General features: G+C 37.1%; 1 protein-coding gene across 4 annotated transcripts in view; it reads left to right on the top strand.

The window, feature by feature from the left end:
- The window catches only part of MYO6 (myosin VI), a 114,777-nt gene that overhangs the window by 36,700 nt on the left and 56,980 nt on the right, over window positions 1–21,097 (top strand). For all 4 annotated transcript variants that reach the window (XR_012653026.1, XM_075046477.1, XM_075046476.1 and 1 more), the window contains exons 3-9: window positions 1,232–1,301; window positions 6,286–6,359; window positions 8,454–8,583; window positions 9,582–9,687; window positions 11,593–11,648; window positions 13,893–13,990; window positions 15,804–15,968. Coding sequence is in view for 3 of the 4 variants with exons in the window: in XM_075046477.1 (XP_074902578.1) it covers window positions 1,232–1,301; window positions 6,286–6,359; window positions 8,454–8,583; window positions 9,582–9,687; window positions 11,593–11,648; window positions 13,893–13,990; window positions 15,804–15,968 (699 nt within the window). In the remaining variant the exon portion in view is untranslated. The remainder of the gene's footprint in view (window positions 1–1,231; window positions 1,302–6,285; window positions 6,360–8,453; window positions 8,584–9,581; window positions 9,688–11,592; window positions 11,649–13,892; window positions 13,991–15,803; window positions 15,969–21,097) is intronic.

The raw sequence follows: 21,097 nt of genomic DNA on the forward strand, positions 1-21,097 counted from the left end.
AGACTTACTGTTTTCTGACTGGCAGTAATTAGTTCTGCTCCAACATTTTTAGCCCTTCCCACTTCGAAGGGAGTTGGAATTTGTGGCTGTTCATGATGGTATAAGCTGCGAGAGCTCACATATTGTGTCTGTTGTGTTGAAGCAAAGATGAAGCAAGTTGCTGTATTTCTCCTAAACTTCCATGTGAGGTGTTTCTCGTGGGACTGTCTTGCTGAGTACAATGTTAAACAAGCAAATGTGTTTGTTTATTAAGGTCAGTCTTTAGATCTGGTTGGTTGCCTTTTCAAATTTTGGACTGGACTTCTTGTCTCCATTTCCATGGGGAAAAGGAGACTGTACCTGCAGCAGCATGGTAGCTATCATGTTTAATTGGTACAACAGGGTTTTTGTTCATTCATAGGTAGCTCAAACAAGCTATTACTACGGTAAACAAAAAAGTATAATTAAAAACCTACCTCCTACAATAGGTATTTTTGTGCAGATGCTGTAATGTGTGTGTGCTAGGATGTTTTCCTTTCCTTTTTACAACAATATAAGTTATGATTTCTGGAGAATAAAGAAGAAACAAAGTTGCTTTTGTTATGAATTTTTCCAGTTGGAGTGAGCACTTGATAAATGGCTGTTTTGTATAACTGGAATACAAGTGTTGAAGGAAGGTCTTGTTTTACTTTAGTATTGATTTACTGAAGAAAAAAAAATAAGCAACAACCAAAGCTACAGTATTTGGGGATACAGAGGATATTATGTATTGAACATTTATAGTTGAAGTAGGAATGTTTTAAAACAGCGTATGATAATGATAGCACAGTCCTTTAGCTGAGCTAATGATTTGGGGTTTATTCTTTGTGCTTCTTTGCAAAACTGAGGAAGTCGTGTGTCCTTTACAATGCTGTTCCCTCTGTAGTACTTTTTTTTATCCTTATTTTTTATATTACACAATATTACAATATTACATGCAATTTTGGAAATGAGCATCAGATATTCTCACAATAATATATATATATTACAGTGACTGCATTTTTATAATGTAGTGTAGTAATGTAAATGTAGCAGCTCCTATGTGCACCTAGTAACTCAGTAAAATTTCCAGTGCTGAAGTATAAAGCTGGCAACTTCATTTTAAACCACGCACAATTACAGTGCACTCACTTGTATCATTGCATCAAACATCTTTGAACTATATGTCTATTTTTATGGAATTCTGACAATGTTAATATTTTTCATGTAACAGACTTTCCAGGCTGCTATCAATCAAGTGTTTCCTGCGGAAGAGGACAGCAAAAAGGATGTAGAAGATAATTGTAAGTTACAAATTTTAAAATAAATTACGTATTTGAAGAAAAATCTGCATAGAAGAGAATTTTGTTTCCTTGCAAGCTTCCTGTTTCTTCCTTGTACTCTTTGTTTTGCTTCTTTGCCTGAATTTATGTATGACCTCTACTAGTCCTTTAAACTTCTTAAAGTAAGCCCATTTTAAATATAATTGATTGTGTTTTTTAGTTTTCAGTTGAACACTTCAGAGGACCTCATAGTTACCTTATTCCCACACGCAACTGTTACTTGACTTCAGATATATATTGAATGTCACCTAACTGCATCAGGATCAACTGCATTCAGCATTATGGGGGTTAACTATATCTTTTAGAGTGCAGCAAAAGAATTAGTTGCTTTAGCAGCATCCGTATTGTACAGCATTTACCTGCATGTAACCCATTTCTTAGATAGCATTCCTGTGGAAGTACAGGTAATTGAAAATAAATTTTAAGATAACCTTGCCAAAACTGGAGATGGGAATCTGGACCCATTGGGGCCACTGGAAAAGGAAATAGGTTACAGTGAATTGGATACAGGAGTATCCTGCTGGAGAAGGAGTTTTGAGGTGAACTTGTGTAATAAACTTCAGTGTTGATCTGCAGAGCTTTTATTTTGTTAAAAATTTTATAGTTAGATGTGTAGAATCAAATACAGTATTCAAATCTGGGGAGAGGGGAGACGCTACCGAGAAAGATGAGCAAGCACTAGCATCAGCTTTTAGAGAACTGTTAAACAAATACTTTGCTGCTCTTGCTCTGTGTGAGCAAATCGCAGACTCTCCTGTCTTGAAAACCTGATGAAGGCAATTCTTTTACATATTTCCTGTGGTGTTTACTGGTTGGTGAAAATACTGTTAACTTTGTAAATGGTCGGCAAAAGTATCTTCTATTGTTCTTTGTTTAAAATAGAGGCTGGGACTTTGAAAGTTGTTTAGGTGATTCCTGTTTTGGAATAGGGGTTAGTATTTATATCCCGTGACAGGAAATACAGCTGTTACAGCTGCTCCATAAGGAACAAGAAGGTGAAACCTGAGGTTTATGATCTGACTTAGATGGTGCAGTGTCATTCCAGGTGGAACCAAGCTGGTAGCCTTCTTTCCAGTTGCTTGTGTTTTTGCAAACATTATGTGGGTTGAAACTTTTCAAAGCTGGTATCTGTATTGTCTGCACATGATGATCGTTAGGGAAATGCATTTAATCTGTGCATCTGCCACAGTGATTTTACTGAGATGTCCAGGCACCTCAGTGTCCTAGTCAGGGGACTGAAATTTGGAAAAAGATTATGGAAATGATTTGAGATTCCAGCATAGTACTATTCAATTAAGTTAAACCAGTCTTCCCGTCAGAGAGAATGTCTTCTTTCACTTACTGAGTAAAATATAAAACTTAAAAATGCTTTGTCCGGTAATCCTTTTTGTATTAAACATTATTTTGAGATTTTTCTAATGTATTTTCACTTCTTGTTCACTAGCTGAGATTTATCTCCAGGATGTGTGAAACCCAAGTTCATTTTCCCTCTCTGTCAGAGAGCATTTGTGCTGAGCATCATTGACATTTAAGAAGAAACTTTATAAAATACTGAGTGCTTTCAGTCTCACCTTATAATATTGTTCTGAAAAATCCTGAAAAATTAGTCAATAATACACTTACTATTCCAACCTATGCTTTAGTGATTAACTCCCTTCTAGGAAGCAATTTGCTGAATATTGCTTTTTGCACCCTTAGTCTTCCATATTCCAAATGCACTAGCTGCAAGAGATACCTTTTTGAGAATCTAGCCCTTCCTCAAATGTGAATTTGCAGTAAATATTGCAAACAGTACAGAGACAAAGCATTTACTTCCTTTTCTTTTCTTTTTTTTTTTTTTTTGTGATTCACACTCTTCTTCTGCCCCCACTGAACCCTGCTCAGTTTTGGGGGGTTGTCACCATATGTGGAATTTGTATTTTTTAATGGCCAAGAAAAAGATATTTTTTTTTTTTATTTCTGTGGTGAAACAATTTTAAAAAAATGAAGGGAGGCAGGTTATCAGATCAGAATCTTAAAAAAAACAGTTCTACAGATGCAGAGCCTTGCAATTACATGATAAAATTATTTTCCATACAAACCCTGCTTCATTGTGTGCACAGGAGAGCCAGTGTGAGTAAATTTGACGTTGGTATTTCCTAGCTTTTAGTACCTGACTTCACTTCTGTGAACTTTGTGTGTGCGTATAAGTAAACATATGGACTAATAAATGCATATAGATACGTACAGTGGTTATATTTAGGCATGAACCATATGAATATTCAGAATTCTCTCTCTGGTGACTTCCTTTGCCTCTGGAAATGGATGCCTCTTTTAAAGGATTTATTCTAAATGAGATGCGTTTCGAAGTTGCTGACATAAGCCTTGGTTTGCATGTCTTGAGTGAAGGCTTCGATGTTCCCTCGGGGAGCAAGCTCCCATTACGCATCGAGTCTGCAGGTGTAACTGCTTTAACAAGGACTTGCTAAGAGACTACTGGGGATGCGCTGAGATCTGGGGTCCTTTGTTGTTTAGACTTTACCAAGTCTTTATTAGGATGATTAACTGATGACTGTTTCCTTTAAAACATAACACAAACCCTGAGAGGTTCTTATGAAGATAGTCAAGGGAGAGGATCGTTTCTTTAAGTGTATGTAGACAGTTTCTATATAGTAGTTTTTGAACTCAATACTGAGAATCCAAATGACTTAAAAAAATCAGCAAACTTCAAGAGTTAACACCCTGCCCCCCCCACCCCCCCAAGGCATACACAGGGGGAGAAGAGGAGATTTTAAACTTTGATTAGAGCAAGCAAGAGTTTCTGCTTGTGGCCCATTTCCTCGTCATGTCTCTTTGTCTTGGGACGACCATGTTAGAAAAAGGTGAAGGTGGAAAGAGGTCTGTGGAGGCAGACCTGCGGTTTGTGGTCCCGGCGCCATTTTCTGGGCCGCGCGGAGCAGCCTGGGTGAGCCCGTGGAGGGGAGGAGGAGAAGGCCCGTGGCGTGGCGCCGGCTGCCTGCCCGCCGTTGCCTCGCGTAATGGCGGCCGTGCGGTTACGTAGGCCTGCTGGGGCGGCCGGGGAGAGGCTGTGGTGGTTGGGGCCAGCCTGCTGCTTCACGGCGGTATCGTGCACGGGCCCAATTTTAAGGCCATTGTGATCCAAAGGGAGATTTTGCTTTGCGAAAAGCTAAAGCACGGCTCGTGTGCCTTTGCCAGCAGGGGGATGTGCGTGCAAGGGATTTTGCGGAGGAGGATGGTTTCTTCTAAGCAACCCAGAAGTTGCAGGGTCCTTTGAGAAGCGTGAACGATGCCAACCATTTGAAGCAAAGCTGTATTTAGTCATGTAATGGAAGGAAGGGCTGTTGTTCAGTGGAGCTACGCAAGCCAGAGGGAGGGTGGAAATGGCTGCTGAACCTGCCTTTGCTTCAGGCTGAGCTGGTATAGGTGGTGGGAGGCACAAGCCACTCCTCGGTCCGCTGTGGAAGGAAGGGTAAATGAAAGACGAGATTCCAAACGAGATTGGAAACGAAAACACAGATGCTATTGAGAAGCTTGCATTATCCTTTGCCAGTATCTTTTGGTTCAGCAGGAGGAGAGTTGAAGGAGATGTTAAGAGCTGCTTGCTGAGCTTCAGGCGTCCTTGCAGGGCAAGGTGGCTGGGCAGGTTGACTTCAGGTCCTAAGAACCAGCAGCCCTTCTTGCACATTTGTGTAAATAAGTTGGAATGCATTTTTCTCTGCTGGAGCCCTCGAGAAAGGGCATCGGTTCAACTTGGTTCAAGTTGAGAAACAGCTTTGTTGGTCATTATAGATGAGAGGTACATATGTGGCCCTCGCGTGAGGTGCAGGGTAGCAGTTACAATTACAGGCACAGTGCTTACTCCATCAACAGTAGTCAGATGTATACAACTTTTTAAGTGGTGCTAATACAGTAAGGTTTACCAGTATGGTAGTCAGTCAGTTGTAACTAGACAAAACAGTGTTGTGCATTTGAATTTTAAGTGGTTTGAAAAAGAGGATTGAGCATGTTTGAAAATGCAGGCTGTGTAGTGAGTAGTGCCCTCAGTTGGTTTAGGGATGATGTTTTTAATAGTGTTACAATGGGAACGGGTAATGACCTCTGTAATTAAGGCTGCTAAGACTTTCCAGTGCTTTACAGCTGAAAACAAGGACCAGCTTTGCCAGAATGTGAACCCATACAGCCTGAAGCTTTCTGTGAGTGCCCGCTCGCTGCCTTCAGTGGCCACCTTGTAACATTTCAGCAGAGTTGGTTCAGTTATTTTATATTAACAAGCTAAGGAGAAAAATAAAGCTAGGTATTGTTGTGTTAATGGTTTTTTTTCCCCCTAACAATTTCTTGGAGGAGGCTTAGTAGCAACAAAATTCAGAATTGAAATACAAAAGGTTGCGTTGGTGCCTGGTGTTGCAATGATGCCTGCTGCCGCCTCTGGACAGTATTTCTCAATTGAATCGGTGAATATAAACATCTAAAAATCACCAGGAGCCAGCAGTTATTCTAAACATCAGTTAGGTGGCATTACCCTGGGGATACTGTGGCCGAGATTGGAGGGGGGAGCTGGAAGGAAGGAAAGAGTTGGCGATTTTGGTAGGCACCAGTTTCTGTGCTTACGGGCCGGCATGGTTGGAGATACACCGTGTTTGTCTGAGGCAGGTAAAAGGGAGCTTATGCTGAGCAGGGCCTGTGTTGAGACTCCTGGAATCTGACACTTTGTTGAGCAACTTTCCATAACTCCAGTTGTACAGTAAAGAGCAGTTTTATGGTTTTTAAAGCATATATTGAGTCAGGAGTTATGCCTCAACACAGTATAAAGAAATGATTGATAGGATTAAACTGTAAGGAAAGAGAGGGGAAGTAAAATTCTCCTTACTCCTAAGATTTAGTTTTTCAGCTGTACGTGAAAGTAGTCCTGAGCTCTTAATGGTATACAATTGTCTTTTACTTGCAGGTTCCCTTATGTATTTAAATGAGGCTACTCTCCTTCACAATATCAAAGTTCGGTACAGTAAGGACAGAATTTATGTAAGTATTACGTGTCATGACAACCAGTCTAATGATAGATGTCCTTTCAAATAATGAACAAAATAAGCGTTTCCAATTCTGTTTTTTCCTATAATAGAAACTAAACTGAAGTGGTAACATTGGAAGGTTAGGAGGTTTTAGGCCGCTTTTTTTTTTTTTTTTTTTTTCCATTTTATACCTTGTTTGAGATCTGAATCACATTAATCATATTAATATTAGCTGATTTCTACCAGGCAGAGCGGTAGATTTTTCTCTACTTGACTGTTCATGTGCAACCATAGCACAACATTGTATCACAAAGGTCTGTTCCTTCAGGTAACTTAGTTTGCCAGTAGAGTACCTGTTAACAAAGATGGTTTTCTCTCTTCATTATTTTTGAACGAAGCAAACAGGTGCCGTCTTTGACACCTCCTAGCTCAGATGTCCATCTTAATCTTTTATATTGCTATCAAATTGCCTAATTGTAGTTAATGAATTCTGACTAAATTACATTTTGTCCTTGCCATCTGCCCGGACACTGACAGCTGTGAAATAGTAGAAAGATAAGAGTTTCTTTCTTCCTTGTTTTTTTTCTAATAGAAAGCTGGCTAGTGATAATGTGAAACAGTTCTACATATTTTCTAAGTGTCTGTGTAAAAATAATCAACTTTTGTGTTAGCATACTGTTCTAAAATTAATTGGAGTTAAACCCTTTATATATATATATACATAAAGAAAGTATAGTTGTTTTCCTTTGCTGCAGTTAATTTTACTAGCTATAAATTCTTTATGGCTCAAGAACAAACACCAGCTTTAAAATAAATAAATAAAAACGGCCATTTGAACACTGTTCTGGAAAAAATAATAATTAAAAAAAAAAAGCAAGCAAAAAAACCTGAAAGGAAGTAAAATTCTAAAACTGAACTGGTTATAAGGTAGGGTAGTATTTAGCTTCATAAAGCCTTTATTTTAAACAAATACTACTAATATGTTGTCTTGAGCAGGTATATTTTCAGGGGGGAGGGGAGAGGTGAGGAAGGTTTGATTTATATTTTAACTACCTTTCCCTTGTAACTTTAAGATACAGTTTGAACCAACAAATTCTTTTTGCTTTTTGTTTAATGCTAGTTAACAGTATTTGTCTTGTCACTAAAACTAATGTTAGTACTTGCGGCTCTTGAAGAATTCTGTGCATATGTTTTCCTTCAGTGAAATAAGTGCTGAAAATAGAAACATCTAAAAAAATTCATATATTGTGTGTGATCCAGCCTTCTATCAACATATCATGATAGTGTCCAAATTTCCATTGTCTAGGGATATGCTTAGTAACAACAAGCATTTCAAGCTGAAGGTTTATCTGCTTTTCTTCAGACCTTTTCCTGAAAATCTTTTTTTTCTGTGATTCAGGCATCTGTTCTTCCTTGCATGTAATCTGGCCATTATAACCAAGCTATGAAAGGTTGGGTTTTTTTTTTCAGAAACCTTAAAAAACTTATCTTCAGTCTTCCTTATCCTATGGAAAGGTAAAAAGCAGTCTGGGTTTGAGATTCTTCTCAAATTCCTTCTCTGTGAGAGTACACTTGCATTCTGTATTTCTCACTGTGGAAGCAGCCATAGCTAATTTCTCTCGGCTGAATGCTTTTATTGCCTGGTTTGAGCGCGTTTCCAGGCAGGATTCTGTCAGTCCTTCCTGCTGAGTTGCTTCCATTAGATACTGAAAAATTGTCGTCCTCACTGGAGGAGAGTGCATTATGCTAGCCAGGAGCTTAGTTTATTCACTTTTGACGAGGAGGTTGTGGTGTCTTATCCTTGATCCAGTAACTCGGACAATAGGAAATAATTTAGAAGGAGATTGGGTGAAAGGTCAAATTCAGGACATGCCCCACAGCTCAGTGGTTAGGAAATTCTCCTGAGAAGTGCTTTTTCATAGAAGTCCTGAGAAGGTAATTAGAGGAACTCTGAAAATGTATCCGTTCTTGTATCTGCATTAACTGGAGAGAACTGTAAATGTAATTGTTATACTTAGGCTATGGTCTTCAATAGTAATAGAAAATTGCTGTTAACGATTTGGTTGGATACCAGCTAATGGTTTTCTGTTAATTGTTATTTTCACAGACCTATGTAGCCAACATTCTTATTGCAGTGAATCCGTATTTTGATATACCTAAGTTTTATTCTTCAGATACTATTAAAAAGTACCAGGGTAGATCACTTGGAACATTGCCACCACATGTTTTTGCTATTGGTATGTATTGAGTCTGTATTTGTCTTTTACAAAACAAACATTAAATACTTCGCAGTTACACATAAAATGCCACCTGTAACTAATTAATTTACTTTTAACCGTTATAAATTAAAACCACTCATTGCTAAAATTGCAAAACCTCTCATACTTGATATGCAGTTTGGAGAACTTGGAAATTAGCAACCCTAGCAACCCTGTTGCTGTTATTCTGTACCTCCACTGTTTTATGTCTAAGCAGTTTAAATATAATTTACAACCATTAAAAAAAAAAGTTCAGATTTTAAAAGTGAAGAATGACATAATTATGATTGGCACTGTCTTTCAGTGTGGTGATTTCCTTTGCCTTTTATTGTGTTGCCAGATCACATGCACTGTTTCTTTTTATATGCATGTGTTACAGGCAGAAAGTTCATTTAAATGTTATTTACGGGATATACCTGATTTCAGTCACTTTGTTTAAGAAAAAAAAAATTGGAAACTACAAATCAACATTTGACTTTTTAAAAGCCTTCTCACCATGTTGCATTATTTTTTGTAATCAAAAGTATAAATAGCTGGGGTTTTAGTACCTTTTGCATAACAAAAAAACTACCCATGTTTTTCCAAGTTTCCTTGTCTCAGATGTTACAAAGTGCAACTGAAAGTTTCCCTTTAAAGGACACATTAAAGTAATATTGGTTACAATTTTGTAAATAAATTTAATTCAAGAGATTTAGTTCTAGGTGGTGGGTTTTGTTTTATTTTGTCCTGGATATAGTTGAGTAGCTCTTTGTTTTGAAAGACTTTAAGCTCTTACATGTCAGTGTTTGAGAGTGAGCAACTATAATATGATCTAAAGGGAAATAGACTTTAATAAGTTGTGATGCCCTCATTGTAAAGATTCACTTTTTTATTCCTGAAAATGTTACATTTGAATTTTTGTATTGTAGCTTGACTTTATACTTGCAACTCTCCTGAATATTAATTTTTGTCATGTTTACCGTATTCTTCTTTTTAAGCTGATAAAGCATTCCGTGACATGAAAGTGCTCAAGATGAGTCAGTCCATCATAGTCTCTGGAGAATCAGGAGCTGGCAAGACAGAAAACACTAAATTTGTTTTGAGGTTTGTGCTTTTGGACTAAAGTTATTCACTGAATTTCTTGTATTGATGCGTTTGGTTGACGTACAGACAGAGCAAATTGTAAAGTAATCAGTAGGTTTAAGCCACAATTCAGTAAGATACTTCTATGTACACTTTAATACAAGAAATTCATGGGGTTAAACTTAAATGCTGACATGGTAACATACAGAAATGGCTATATATTCACAGAAACCTTAACTCGGTTGTAGTGACATCATGTAGTAGTTATGGTTTATGATGCAGTCATTATGGTATTGCACATCTGGTATTGTGGTACATAAAAATGTAACTAGGTATTTTAACTGTGTCTTGCAAGACACTGTTGGTTTTGCCATAAATGTGCATTTCTGTGTTTTCCTTGTCTTTGTTTCTTTAGTTTGCTTAAGCATCCAGGGTTTTTAACTCTTGACTTTGAGGTCACTGCAGAGATTCTGTAATATACTTTACCCTAATTTATAGAATAAGATTGAATAATGGGTTTTATTTATTTATTGATGTTCACGTATGACCAATACTAAATCAAGCATATTAAACTACATGGAGGTCATGTTGCTGATATATATCAGCCTTGCTTCCTTTTATATGATTTGAACGTTTTTGACCATATTTGCTTTATACTTTAGCAGCTTTATATCACTCTGGAATAACTGTAACTGGAAAGCACTGCTCCATTAAATTCATCTATATCATAGATGGCCTGATTATCCAGGGAAGCGCGGTGCAGGCAGTGTGAATATGCTCCCTTCCCTGCCTTGTCCTTGTTTCCCAGTATAAATCTTTAATTCCCTTTTCCCTGACATCATGTATTCTCTAATATGTATGTACAGCAGCGGTATTATCTTCCACATCCCATGAGAATTGTCATAGCTGTCTGTCCTTCATACTGCTCTTCTCTGCCCCTGTGCAACCTTTAACAGATAGCTATAAGAATTACTGCAAGATGCTGGTAATGATTTTTACAGGGGACATCCTAACTTTGATCCTGATAAGAGTAAAAAAAGATGGCAGGCACTGGGAGAGCATCTCCTGAAGAATGCTCTCAAACGAGGTTATTCTTCTGCTTCATGGCAAAGGAAGTTCTGATTACATGGCAGACAAAGATCGCTGCTGCTACTTCTCCCCACCACTCGCCCCCATGAAGTCCGTGTACAAAACATCATTGAGTTTTAAAAGCAGGAAGGTTTTTCCTTTGTGTGATCAGAAAGCAAAAGGTACTAATACAGCTCTGTTAGTGCCCCTAAATTTTTTTAGGAAGGCCCTATTTTCAGGAACCGTTTTTAACTTGTCCCAGATTTACTTGTGAATTTCCAGAAAGCATGCCCTGTGCGCAGGGGGGGGGGAAAGCAAGCTGCAACTTAGGAGCAAGTATGTTATAGATTTATTTTCAAAGTCTTTCTTCAGTTGCTAAGTTGAATCTTACCTTGATTATGCACCTGCAATTTCCTATCTCACTCTTTCCATGTGGGATTTTTATTAACACCGAGAGTTACAAACACAGAAGCTATATGCATGGAAACAGTATTTAATTCAGGAAATAAATATGAAACCTTATGCATTTACTAAGGTTATTAATAAATACAGATAGTACAGTAATAGTTTCATTATATTTGTATAAAAGTGTAATTTCCGTATGCACATCTAGAAAGAAATTTCTAGCGTGTCTTGAAGTACTGAAAAAAAATCTGAAGTCTGCAAAAATATTTTTGTTTTAACAAAAAAAAGTCAAACTGCATTTATTTTAAAAGATATAGGTATTTGGAACTTGTAAGAAATATGCTTTCCCTTTAGTAAATGGTTAGTAAGTATGGTACAGAGGCATGCTAAATCCTGTTGAATTGAAGCAACCTGACACATGAAAGATACCGATACTTTTATCTTGCTTTACAGGTATTTGACAGAATCCTATGGCAGTGGCCAAGATATTGATGATAGAATTGTAGAAGGTATTGAATTTTCTTTAACTGAATTAAAATGCTGATGGTTTAATTTTTATTTATGTATTTATTTATTCAATTTTGAAATGTCAATCAACAGTAACTAAATAAAAGCTAGGATGGAGATACTATCGGACTTCCTAGGGCATCCTTTACTGGTAGTTTACCTTGATCCTAAATTCTGAAAACATAATCTTTATTTGTGATTCACTTTATTTTTATTTAGTATAGTGTCACAGTCCTTGATCTAGAAAATGTTTCAGTGTGTGTTTGAGTTGAACTTCACACATGTGTACCCAAGATTGGATTTTATGCTGTATGAAATCTGCAAGGACAAGGTTATGTTCTCATTACTATCTGTTCGTACCAGGAAAAAGTAATCCCTCCTCCTCACCATAAAGTTCTGAAAGTCAGGTAAAGCGGGGAAGTTATTTTAAATTAAGTTTCTGGGTCATTTTTCTGTTAGGTCTGTCAGAAAGCACATAATTAGGATTGACGCTTTTATTGTGTCTATCTTTATAACAGGCTCCCAAACTCAGAAGAGACTGCATTGATCATCCAGTTGAGCCTCTTTAATGTTGCATGCACTTGCTAATTGAACAGAAAATAACTTTTTGGGAAAATATAAATATCTCAAAAAACCCCAACCCTCAGCCAATCTAATAGGCCTAATATATCAATTTTAGTCTTCTATAGCATATAGTAGATTTATTTTGGAATTTCATTACTCTCTGTCTTTTTCTTAAACCAAGAATTTTTACTTTTTCTTTTGCTTTAAATTTTCTGTTTTCCAATTCAAGCCACTGGATCATTCTACTGGAACTACTGCAGGCTTTAATCTCTTGTTGCTGTAGGTTTGCTTAAACCAATTCCTTAGTGAAATCCATTGTGTGCTAAAGGAACTCGGAAAGTGGCCAGGAGTTGGATAATGCCTGACACAGTATGCCATAAAATTAATTGGTACTTGTAGGTATTCTTAGAAAAGCTTGGGGTTTTTAATCTAAACCAGCATCTGATGCATGAATTTTGAAGTTTTTTAGGCACAATTTTAATGAGCTTGCTTACAGCATATCTATTACTAGAGGAACCTTTAACCTATCTGAAAGACCTCTTGCAATTTGTTTTTATTCATAATATTTTCTTCAAAACTGTTAATATTATGTAGAATACCTGAATAGCTATCAAAGATCTCTTAAGAAGTCAGTTTTGAAAGTCAGATTTGCATTTTCATAAGCTGTAAGTATTAAAAAAATGAAAACCTAACCAAACCCGAAAAGGTAATGCTGATGTTGTCCTACTAAATCATGCATTATCATCTATAATTTATCCAATCATTGTAGTTATTCCTTCATTCTTTAATTTTTGTAGGACCAGATTTGTAGATGGCTGTTGGTGGAGTTTAAATCTGAGTTTCTGCTCGCTTAGTTTCCAGTGCATATTTTTTTAGCTAAAAGCTTTAAAAGATCTTGCACATATTTTCAGTGTTTTATTGTTACTGTGATTCAGTAAATTGGTTTTCTTTGATCTTCAGAGCTAGTAAATGCAGTCTTTCAGAGGCCTTGTGTTTAATAACTACTAGGCATTTTCAGACTGCTTAAACTGTGCATGATGTGTAGAGAGAGAGATATATATGTACATGCTTTAGATTGCTGCCACTCTTTCTTTATGGGCTTTAAGGCGCTTGAAAACTGCAGCCGGTAAAAAGTAAAATCACTCAATCACTTAATTGACCTAATTTGAAAGGGCATTTTTAAGTTGTTTTTGAAATCAACACACTCTTCTAATACATTTTTTTTAATTCCCTAATCAATCTAACATGCTGCATGCATGACATTTAAGTGGCACTTTTGTCTGTGGGATAAGTGGGTAGTTTAGATTTTATGAGTAACAACTCATTGGGAAGTGTCAAATTGTGTGTTGTGTCATATAGTTTATGTATCAGTTATTTACCTACTTGCTGTAGACGAATATCACTGAATAATTTTCAGTGCTTGTCTCTGAATTTCTTACAGTATCTATTCAAATACTTTGCAATGTTACGTGATATTTAAGTACTTCATTGTAAGTTCCACCACAGTATATCCAGTACAATTTGCAAAACTGATTATTCCTAATAGCTAATATTTTTCCTTTAATTTTCAAACCTTACGCCCAATAAGTTCACTGAATAATTAGTATGTATTTGTTCTCTCTTTCTTTTTGGTAGTTTATTGATCAAATTTTAACACTAAAAATTTTAATTTTTTTAAACAGCAAATCCCCTATTAGAAGCCTTTGGAAACGCAAAGACTGTTCGCAACAACAACAGCAGTCGTTTTGGGAAATTTGTAGAAATTCACTTCAATGAAAAGGTACTGGAATTTTGATACAGATAACCAGTGTTGATTTTTTTGCCATAAAATGGTAGTGCTAGAGTGGAAGTAGGCTGAATAGACTTATTTATCTTGCACCAAATAGCTACTGTCCTGCTTTACAGATATGATTTGTATTCTATCACCTGGAAAGGAGAACCAAAGCCACACATTACTGTGTCACTACTGGAAGATGGTGGGTCAAGTCAGTAGGAAAATTGCTTCCATGCACAAAAGAATAAAAATTGTTCCCTTCATTGAAAAAAGGCATGTCTAAAGAATAACTTACTTGCTCTTAAGTATTTATGCATTCCCTTAATGTAGAAATAAGCGTGAGTTGCATATTAGATATAAACAGATATAAATGTATTTTAATACTTTAAATGAATTATTGATGGTTTTATGTATTTGTATAAAATTTGGGGACCTCACATTACTATTATGTATGTGACAGGAGTCATGGATTTTTTTATTTTTTTTTTCAGAAGTACTATTCACTGCGTAGCTTATGAAAAATGTTCCTTGTTTGGGTGTAGTTTTGCTTGGATAGTGTATGCATACACACATTCCACAATTAAGGATGACTGTATAGCAGTCCAGCATGTCCAAGTTCAAGACTTTTGTCGATGATTCTTGTAGAGATTATGTACGTGCCTCCTCATCTTTCTGATTGAGGACATAAAGAAACAAATTCTTGCAGTTCCTTCCTGCAGAGTTTAAGCTTATCATCTGGTCTTGAGCTTGTGGTCTTTTCCTAAGTTTTCATCCCTCGGTTTTGTAACTAAACTTCAGATCTTTGGTTAATAGTTTAGATAGTAAAAAACTAAATTCTTTTAAGGGAGAGGAACTTTATCTGCTGGTCAAGTTCATGTTAATAAACTTATGGAAAGGACCCAAATTTCTACTTGGAATGATGCATTCATGACCTGTCAACTTACCTGTCAACACTTAAATGGTGTTTCAGATTAATTGCTTCACCTGAAGCAAATAGCACTCAAAGTATCTTCAGAAACTGCTTAAAAGCCTGTTTTGGCTTTCCAGCGCAAGATCAGCCTGTTTATTTGAGCCCCTTTTTTACAAGACTATATATTTCACAAGACTTCACTTCATGGTGACCTTATTAGGTCTGATTTCTCAAAGAAATATAAGTACAGACTGGGGCCTCCTGAATGACTGCATTAGTCAGTAAGCCCTCCTTACTTGTTGTAAGGGCCATAAGCTCAGGAATTTCCTTACTATTAAGATTTGTGTAGACACAGGGAATTTTACCATAGGCCAGATAACAAATGGCTTTCGAAATTTCTGTCAGACTTCCATCTCATAAAAGAAGTGCAAGTGTTTGAAACAAAATGTTTTCTTGTAATTAGTCTGCCTAAGATGTTGCCCAAATACGTATTCTTTAATTTTAACCCTTCCTTCTCCTTTGCAAGAGTCTCAGTGAAATGCAACTAGAGAAGCTTGTAATAGCACAGTAATGGCACTTACTGCCGTCCAAAAAGTGTAAGGATGGCTGTAGCAATGCTTCTTGCAGGAACTACTAGAATTCTACCAAGGATTTATGCTTGTTGGGGTGAAGCAGGCCCTTCTTTTAAGAGGAATCTGTGCATATGCAATACATGAGCTGAGGGGAGAAGTTATGGTAAAGGCACTGTTTTCTATGCTCCGTATGTGTTAGGTGTAGATATATTTTAACCTTCTTTGGAGCAGTGTCCGTTGAGCAAGCCATGATCAGACAAATGTAAATTGGAAACTTCTGAATCTCAAATAATCAAAAAAATTTTCAGATAATCAGAAAAATATTTTTTTCTCCTAGAACTCGGTGGTTGGTGGATTTGTATCACATTACCTTCTGGAGAAATCTAGGATCTGTGTGCAAGGCAAAGAAGAGAGGAATTACCATATCTTTTACAGGCTTTGTGCTGGTGCTCCAGAAGACATTAGAGAAAAACTGTACCTAAGCTCTCCTGACAACTTCAGGGTGAGTATCAGGGTCAGTGTTTGTAAAGCTTCTCATATTGCCATACATGGATTTTTCATATAGGTCTTAAAATCTGTATTTATTATCTTTGACAGACTCTTTCCTGTTACAAAAATCAGAAGATTTTTTTTTGTTAAATCTATTTGAATCTGAAATAAAGCTGCCTGCCATTTTTCCTTGTTGGAAGATTTCCTGTACTTTTTCTCTATGTCTTAAAATTGAGGAATCTTTGCTTTTTCCAAAAAAATCCTCTTGCATACCCAGCGGGTAGCAATGTTGTTATGGGATCTTCTAGAGGTGTGAAGGGTGAATTTCTTGATGGTAATCTAACTGTTCTGTGGGTAACTCATATTTTAAATCCTGAAAACTGCATTTATTTCTTCCTATTCCAACCATGTGTTTAGGAGGACATAGGATTTGTCCCACGATTCTCTCTCTTAAATTATTCTTCCCTTACACTTCACACCGAGGATCAGACCACTGTGACAAGGTGGTTGTGTGTGGTGGTTTAACCCCGGCCAGCAACTAAGCACCACGCAGCTGCTCACTCACTCCCCCCAACCCAGTGGGATGGGGGAGAGAATCAGAAGGAAAATGGTAAAACTCGGTTGAGATAAGAACCGTTTAATAGAACAGAAAGGAAGAAATGAATAATTATAATAATAACAATAATAAATGACAATAATAGTAATAAAAGAATTGGGATACACAAAACAAGTGATGTACAATGCAATTGCTCACCACCTGCTGACAGATGCCCAGTTAGTTCCCGAGCAGCGATCCACACCCCACAGGCCAACTCCCCCCAGTTTATATACTGGGCATGACGTCACATGGTATGGAATACCCCTTTGGCCAGTTTGGGTCAGCTGTCCTGGCTGTGTCCCCTCCCAACTCCTTGTGCCCCTCCAGCCTTCTTGCTGGCTGGGCATGAGAAGCTGAAAAATCCTTGACTTAGTCTAAACACCACTCAGCAACAACTGAAAACATCAGTGTGTTATCAACATTCTTCTCATACTGAACCGAAAACATAACACTATACCACCTACTAGAAAGATAATTAACTCTATCCCAGCCGAAACCAGGACATTGTGCTTCTCTGTTCCAGTCCACATGTTTTCACATCACTTGTCTTTTCTGCTCTGTTGCACCTTGTTCCTATCACACCATACTCATTTGTACTGTTCCAGTTTTGAGTCTCTCCTGTTCCTCTCATCATGCTCCTCTGTCATTCTTGTTCACTCCAGGTTACACGATAAGACTCATCAGTCCCTTTCAGGTGAAAGGTCCCCCTTTTATGTCCGATTGACCCGAAGCCCATGCTCAGCTCTTCCTGCCAAGATTACTTCTATTCATTAAACATGATCCTCCCTCTTAGGTTTTTCTTCACCTGATTCATTCTTTCCTGAGGGCTACTTACTATTTCTGAGTTTTGGCTATCTTTCCACAACCTGTTACTGGTCCAGTCAGTCAAGTAACGGAGAAGCCAATAAAATACACATAAAATCAGTGCTGAATGTAATACTCTAACTATACCTAAATGAAAGTGAACTTAAAATAAATAGAGGGGAAATAAGACTCGAATCATTGTGCATACTTCTTTAAAAATGTTAGGTTAATGTTCAGTGGCAGGGAGAAAGCAGAGTAGAATTTTAGGAGTTGTTAGGAAAGGAAGGGAGAAGGAAATAGTGAGTTATGCTGCAATGTACATCCATATTTGTAAATAGCATACACAGTTGTGTCATCCCAACTCAGAAAGGAACATAAAATCCTTGGGTGAAGCAGAGGTCATGGTTGAATACAAGCAATTGGATAGTGTGGGCCCTTTAATTCTATCCAGTGTCCCTGTTTTTATGACTTCTGATTTGTTTACTGCCTTCCCTTCTTCTCCCCATGCTTTATTTTCAGGGGTTTTGCCCTTTTCTGAGTTTATGTGGTTTCTCCTGATTAACCCTGATTCTGTGTTATGTTTCTAGTAGCTATCCCACAAACAGGCTGGCTTTCTGTCCTACCATTATGTTCTTGCATTCTTTTCCTCCCATTTTTCCACTGAACAGTTTTACTACTTCAGTTTAACTGTTAACTTTTTCTTCCAGCTTTCCTTCTTTCTCCTGCCCTTCTCTATGTTCAGATTTCATTGAATTGTTTTCAAAAATGATTGACAAATAACGTGACGTTTCCTTTTGCTTTCTTTCCTTTTGTGTCAGTCAAAATTTTTTCTCTGTTTTGTTTTCTGTTTGCCTGAGGGACTCCAACCCCATTTCCCTTATTTTTAAATTCTCTTTTAATTTCTCAGTGGTTAAATCTCAATTACTGCAGTCATTTTTTTTCTTGAGGAACGAATATTATTGAACTCTCATCCAACCAGTGCACCTTTACTGATACAGCTGTTTCTCGTTGTTTTCCCGATTTTCCCTTCTCTTTCTCTTCAAAGCAAGCGTTTGCTGTCCCTTTCAAGGCCCTTCTAAGCCTATTCGCATCTTACACTGTCATCACCATTTTACTAGTAAGGTGAAGACTTTTGCCTTCACTCATTTATTCCTGCTATTTAATTATGTATAAATATATCGGTAGGTTTTTGGTTAGTTTTGTTTTTCTTTTCCTTTTGCCAATCACACTTGAACTGTAAATGCCTACAAATATCACCATGTGCTTTGTTGACCTCCACTGAAAAGAAAAATATTGCCAAATCACATCCTATTGGTAAATAATGGTCAGTTGTTTACTTGTGTTCTGTCATTTGCCTCCACTGTCTCTTGGCTTATGCCTGGCTTGGAATCTCATGGAAGCAGAATTTTGTGTATCTCTGAAATACACAGACCAAATCCCTGCTGTGGGTTCGAAAGGCTTTTGTAATACAACCCTGGAAAGCACGTACAACTACAAGGATATAAATTAATTGACTGTCATCTTTTTAGACTTCCTTGATATTAAACGGGGTGAGGAGCACTGCTAACAAAGAATTACATTACTGTGTTAATAGTTTTCTTTGTTGGTGTGTCTTCCTACTTGGTTTTCAGCAGAGGGCTAGAAGGCTTAAAGATACAAAGCTCCTACTAGTTTTGTGCAAAGCAGTGCTTGCATAGGTGACACCTAAATTAGTGCACTCAGTGTAGGGAAGGTGGGTGGACACTGGTGACCGAACATGTTGCTGCTGCCTCTTGGCTTGGCCTAGTCAGTCCGCTTACTGATGAGCCAGGAAGCGGGCACAGAGCTGCAGTTCATGTCGTGCATGTCATACATTTGTACTGTGGTCTCTAGATGATCTTGCTCCCTAAAAGCCATGGCAGTATTTTAGGAAGAGTTTTCTTAATTCCTCAAAGGTGTTCCTAGGGGCCTTTATAGACCTTATATTCTTTCTGTAAATATTTAGTTTGTATCTTCTTATAGTTCATCTATTTGTACTCCATTGTGCAATGGAAACTTGATCAGATGCTTATTAAGAAGGAATTGCTTCTGTTCTGTAGAAGGCGAGCTTTTCTTTTGAAAGACCCAACAAACACAACACTTAAACCCCCCCCCCCCCCAAAACAGAAAACCAAAGAAACCCAGCACCATTTATTTTCATATAATATGGAACTAGTTTTCAAAACTTTCTTCTTTACTGTGTGGTTATTCTATGCAATATTCTCATGTATGTTTTAAAGCTAAACTCTTCAACAAATTTTCAAATATATACTTTTATTGTGCAGCCACTTTTCCATTAAAACTTATTTCTTGTAGTTAATGGATTTTTAATTCTGGAACTGAATATGCTGCGTGCCCACTCTTGGGGATTTTTTTTTAATCAAAAACTCTGCTCATGAGAGCACACAAGGTTGTAGATGTCAAGGTCAGAATTATAACCTGCTTAAAATCAGGCTGGTGCAGTATAGTACTGAACAGCCCGAGTGCCTTCACAAAAGGCACTTGCTGGCCTGTTTCAATTATAAAGAGTTTACAGTGACACCAGCCTTATCACACCGTGACATAATTTTTTTGACTTCTACTAAATTTGCAGCAGGTACTGTCATTTCCATTAAGAATGTTTATTGCTTTACCATAAGTCAGTATTTGAATCCTTCCTTGCTGCATGTGAAAGATCCACTCTGCATGTTAACACTTCTGAAATATTTAATAATTTTTTTCCCTTTCTGACATTAAAGTAGATTAACTTTAATTAAAAAAACCAAAAACCTTAGGATCATTTTCATCTTTGTATGTATGTAAATTAATATAAATATACTTAAAGTTTATTAGTCATATTGCACTAAATTTTCATGAAGTATCACTTTATAGGAGATTTTTAGGAAAAAAACCAAAACAAAACAACTGTAAAAGGTTAATTTTCTTCCTAAATTTTTATTACTCTTGTCAGGATTATTTTTTTCCCGTGTTCTTTGTTCTCATGTGCTGCTTCGGGTTTTATCATAAAATGGCTCTGAATAATCACACTTGTGTCACTTTTTTTACCACGTTTTTTGTTGACTGCATGTCTGTCTGGTTCAAATTTCATGGAAATACCATCTTTCAAGCTTCTAATAATAGATGGTGATATTATACTAAGCAAAGTTTGATGATTGATCAGTGTTTTGATATTAATGCTAATTTTTTTTTTCAAGAAAAACATTCAGGAAAAAAATAATACTCTTAAATTGGTTATTTAGAAAAGTCTGTCCCTAAAGACACAGTTTTGCATTGGCTCTATTGTGCCACTTGTCTTCTGCGTTGTAGTTTATCAAGTCAAAGTCCAAATTAAGGCCAGCTTGGGTCCTAACTCTCAAGTGTGTTTCGCTCAATGCCTGGTTTCTCTTGAGCTGCACTCACTTGAAAATAGGACTATCTCAAATCTAAGGTAATTCTCATTTTTCACAGAAGTGAAACAATAATAAAAGACAAAGGATAACTTAATGCTCTTTTTTTCCCCCAGTAGGCTGGCTTCCCCTTGATTTAAGTGATCCCTTGTAATCTCCTCCCCATGCATTGTGAACCAAGGCAACTGCACTGGCTGCACCTGCCTGACCTGTTGTCTGGATTTCAGCAACGCTGATGGGGATTACCTCTCTGTTAGTTCATCCTTCCCCCGCAGTTCCCCTGGGGAAAAAAAAAAAAAAATTACAATGGTATTTAGATGTTATATATGATAACCT

Source organism: Buteo buteo, chromosome 15 (assembly GCF_964188355.1).
Source record: "Buteo buteo chromosome 15, bButBut1.hap1.1, whole genome shotgun sequence".
NCBI classification, from domain to species: domain Eukaryota; kingdom Metazoa; phylum Chordata; class Aves; order Accipitriformes; family Accipitridae; genus Buteo; species Buteo buteo.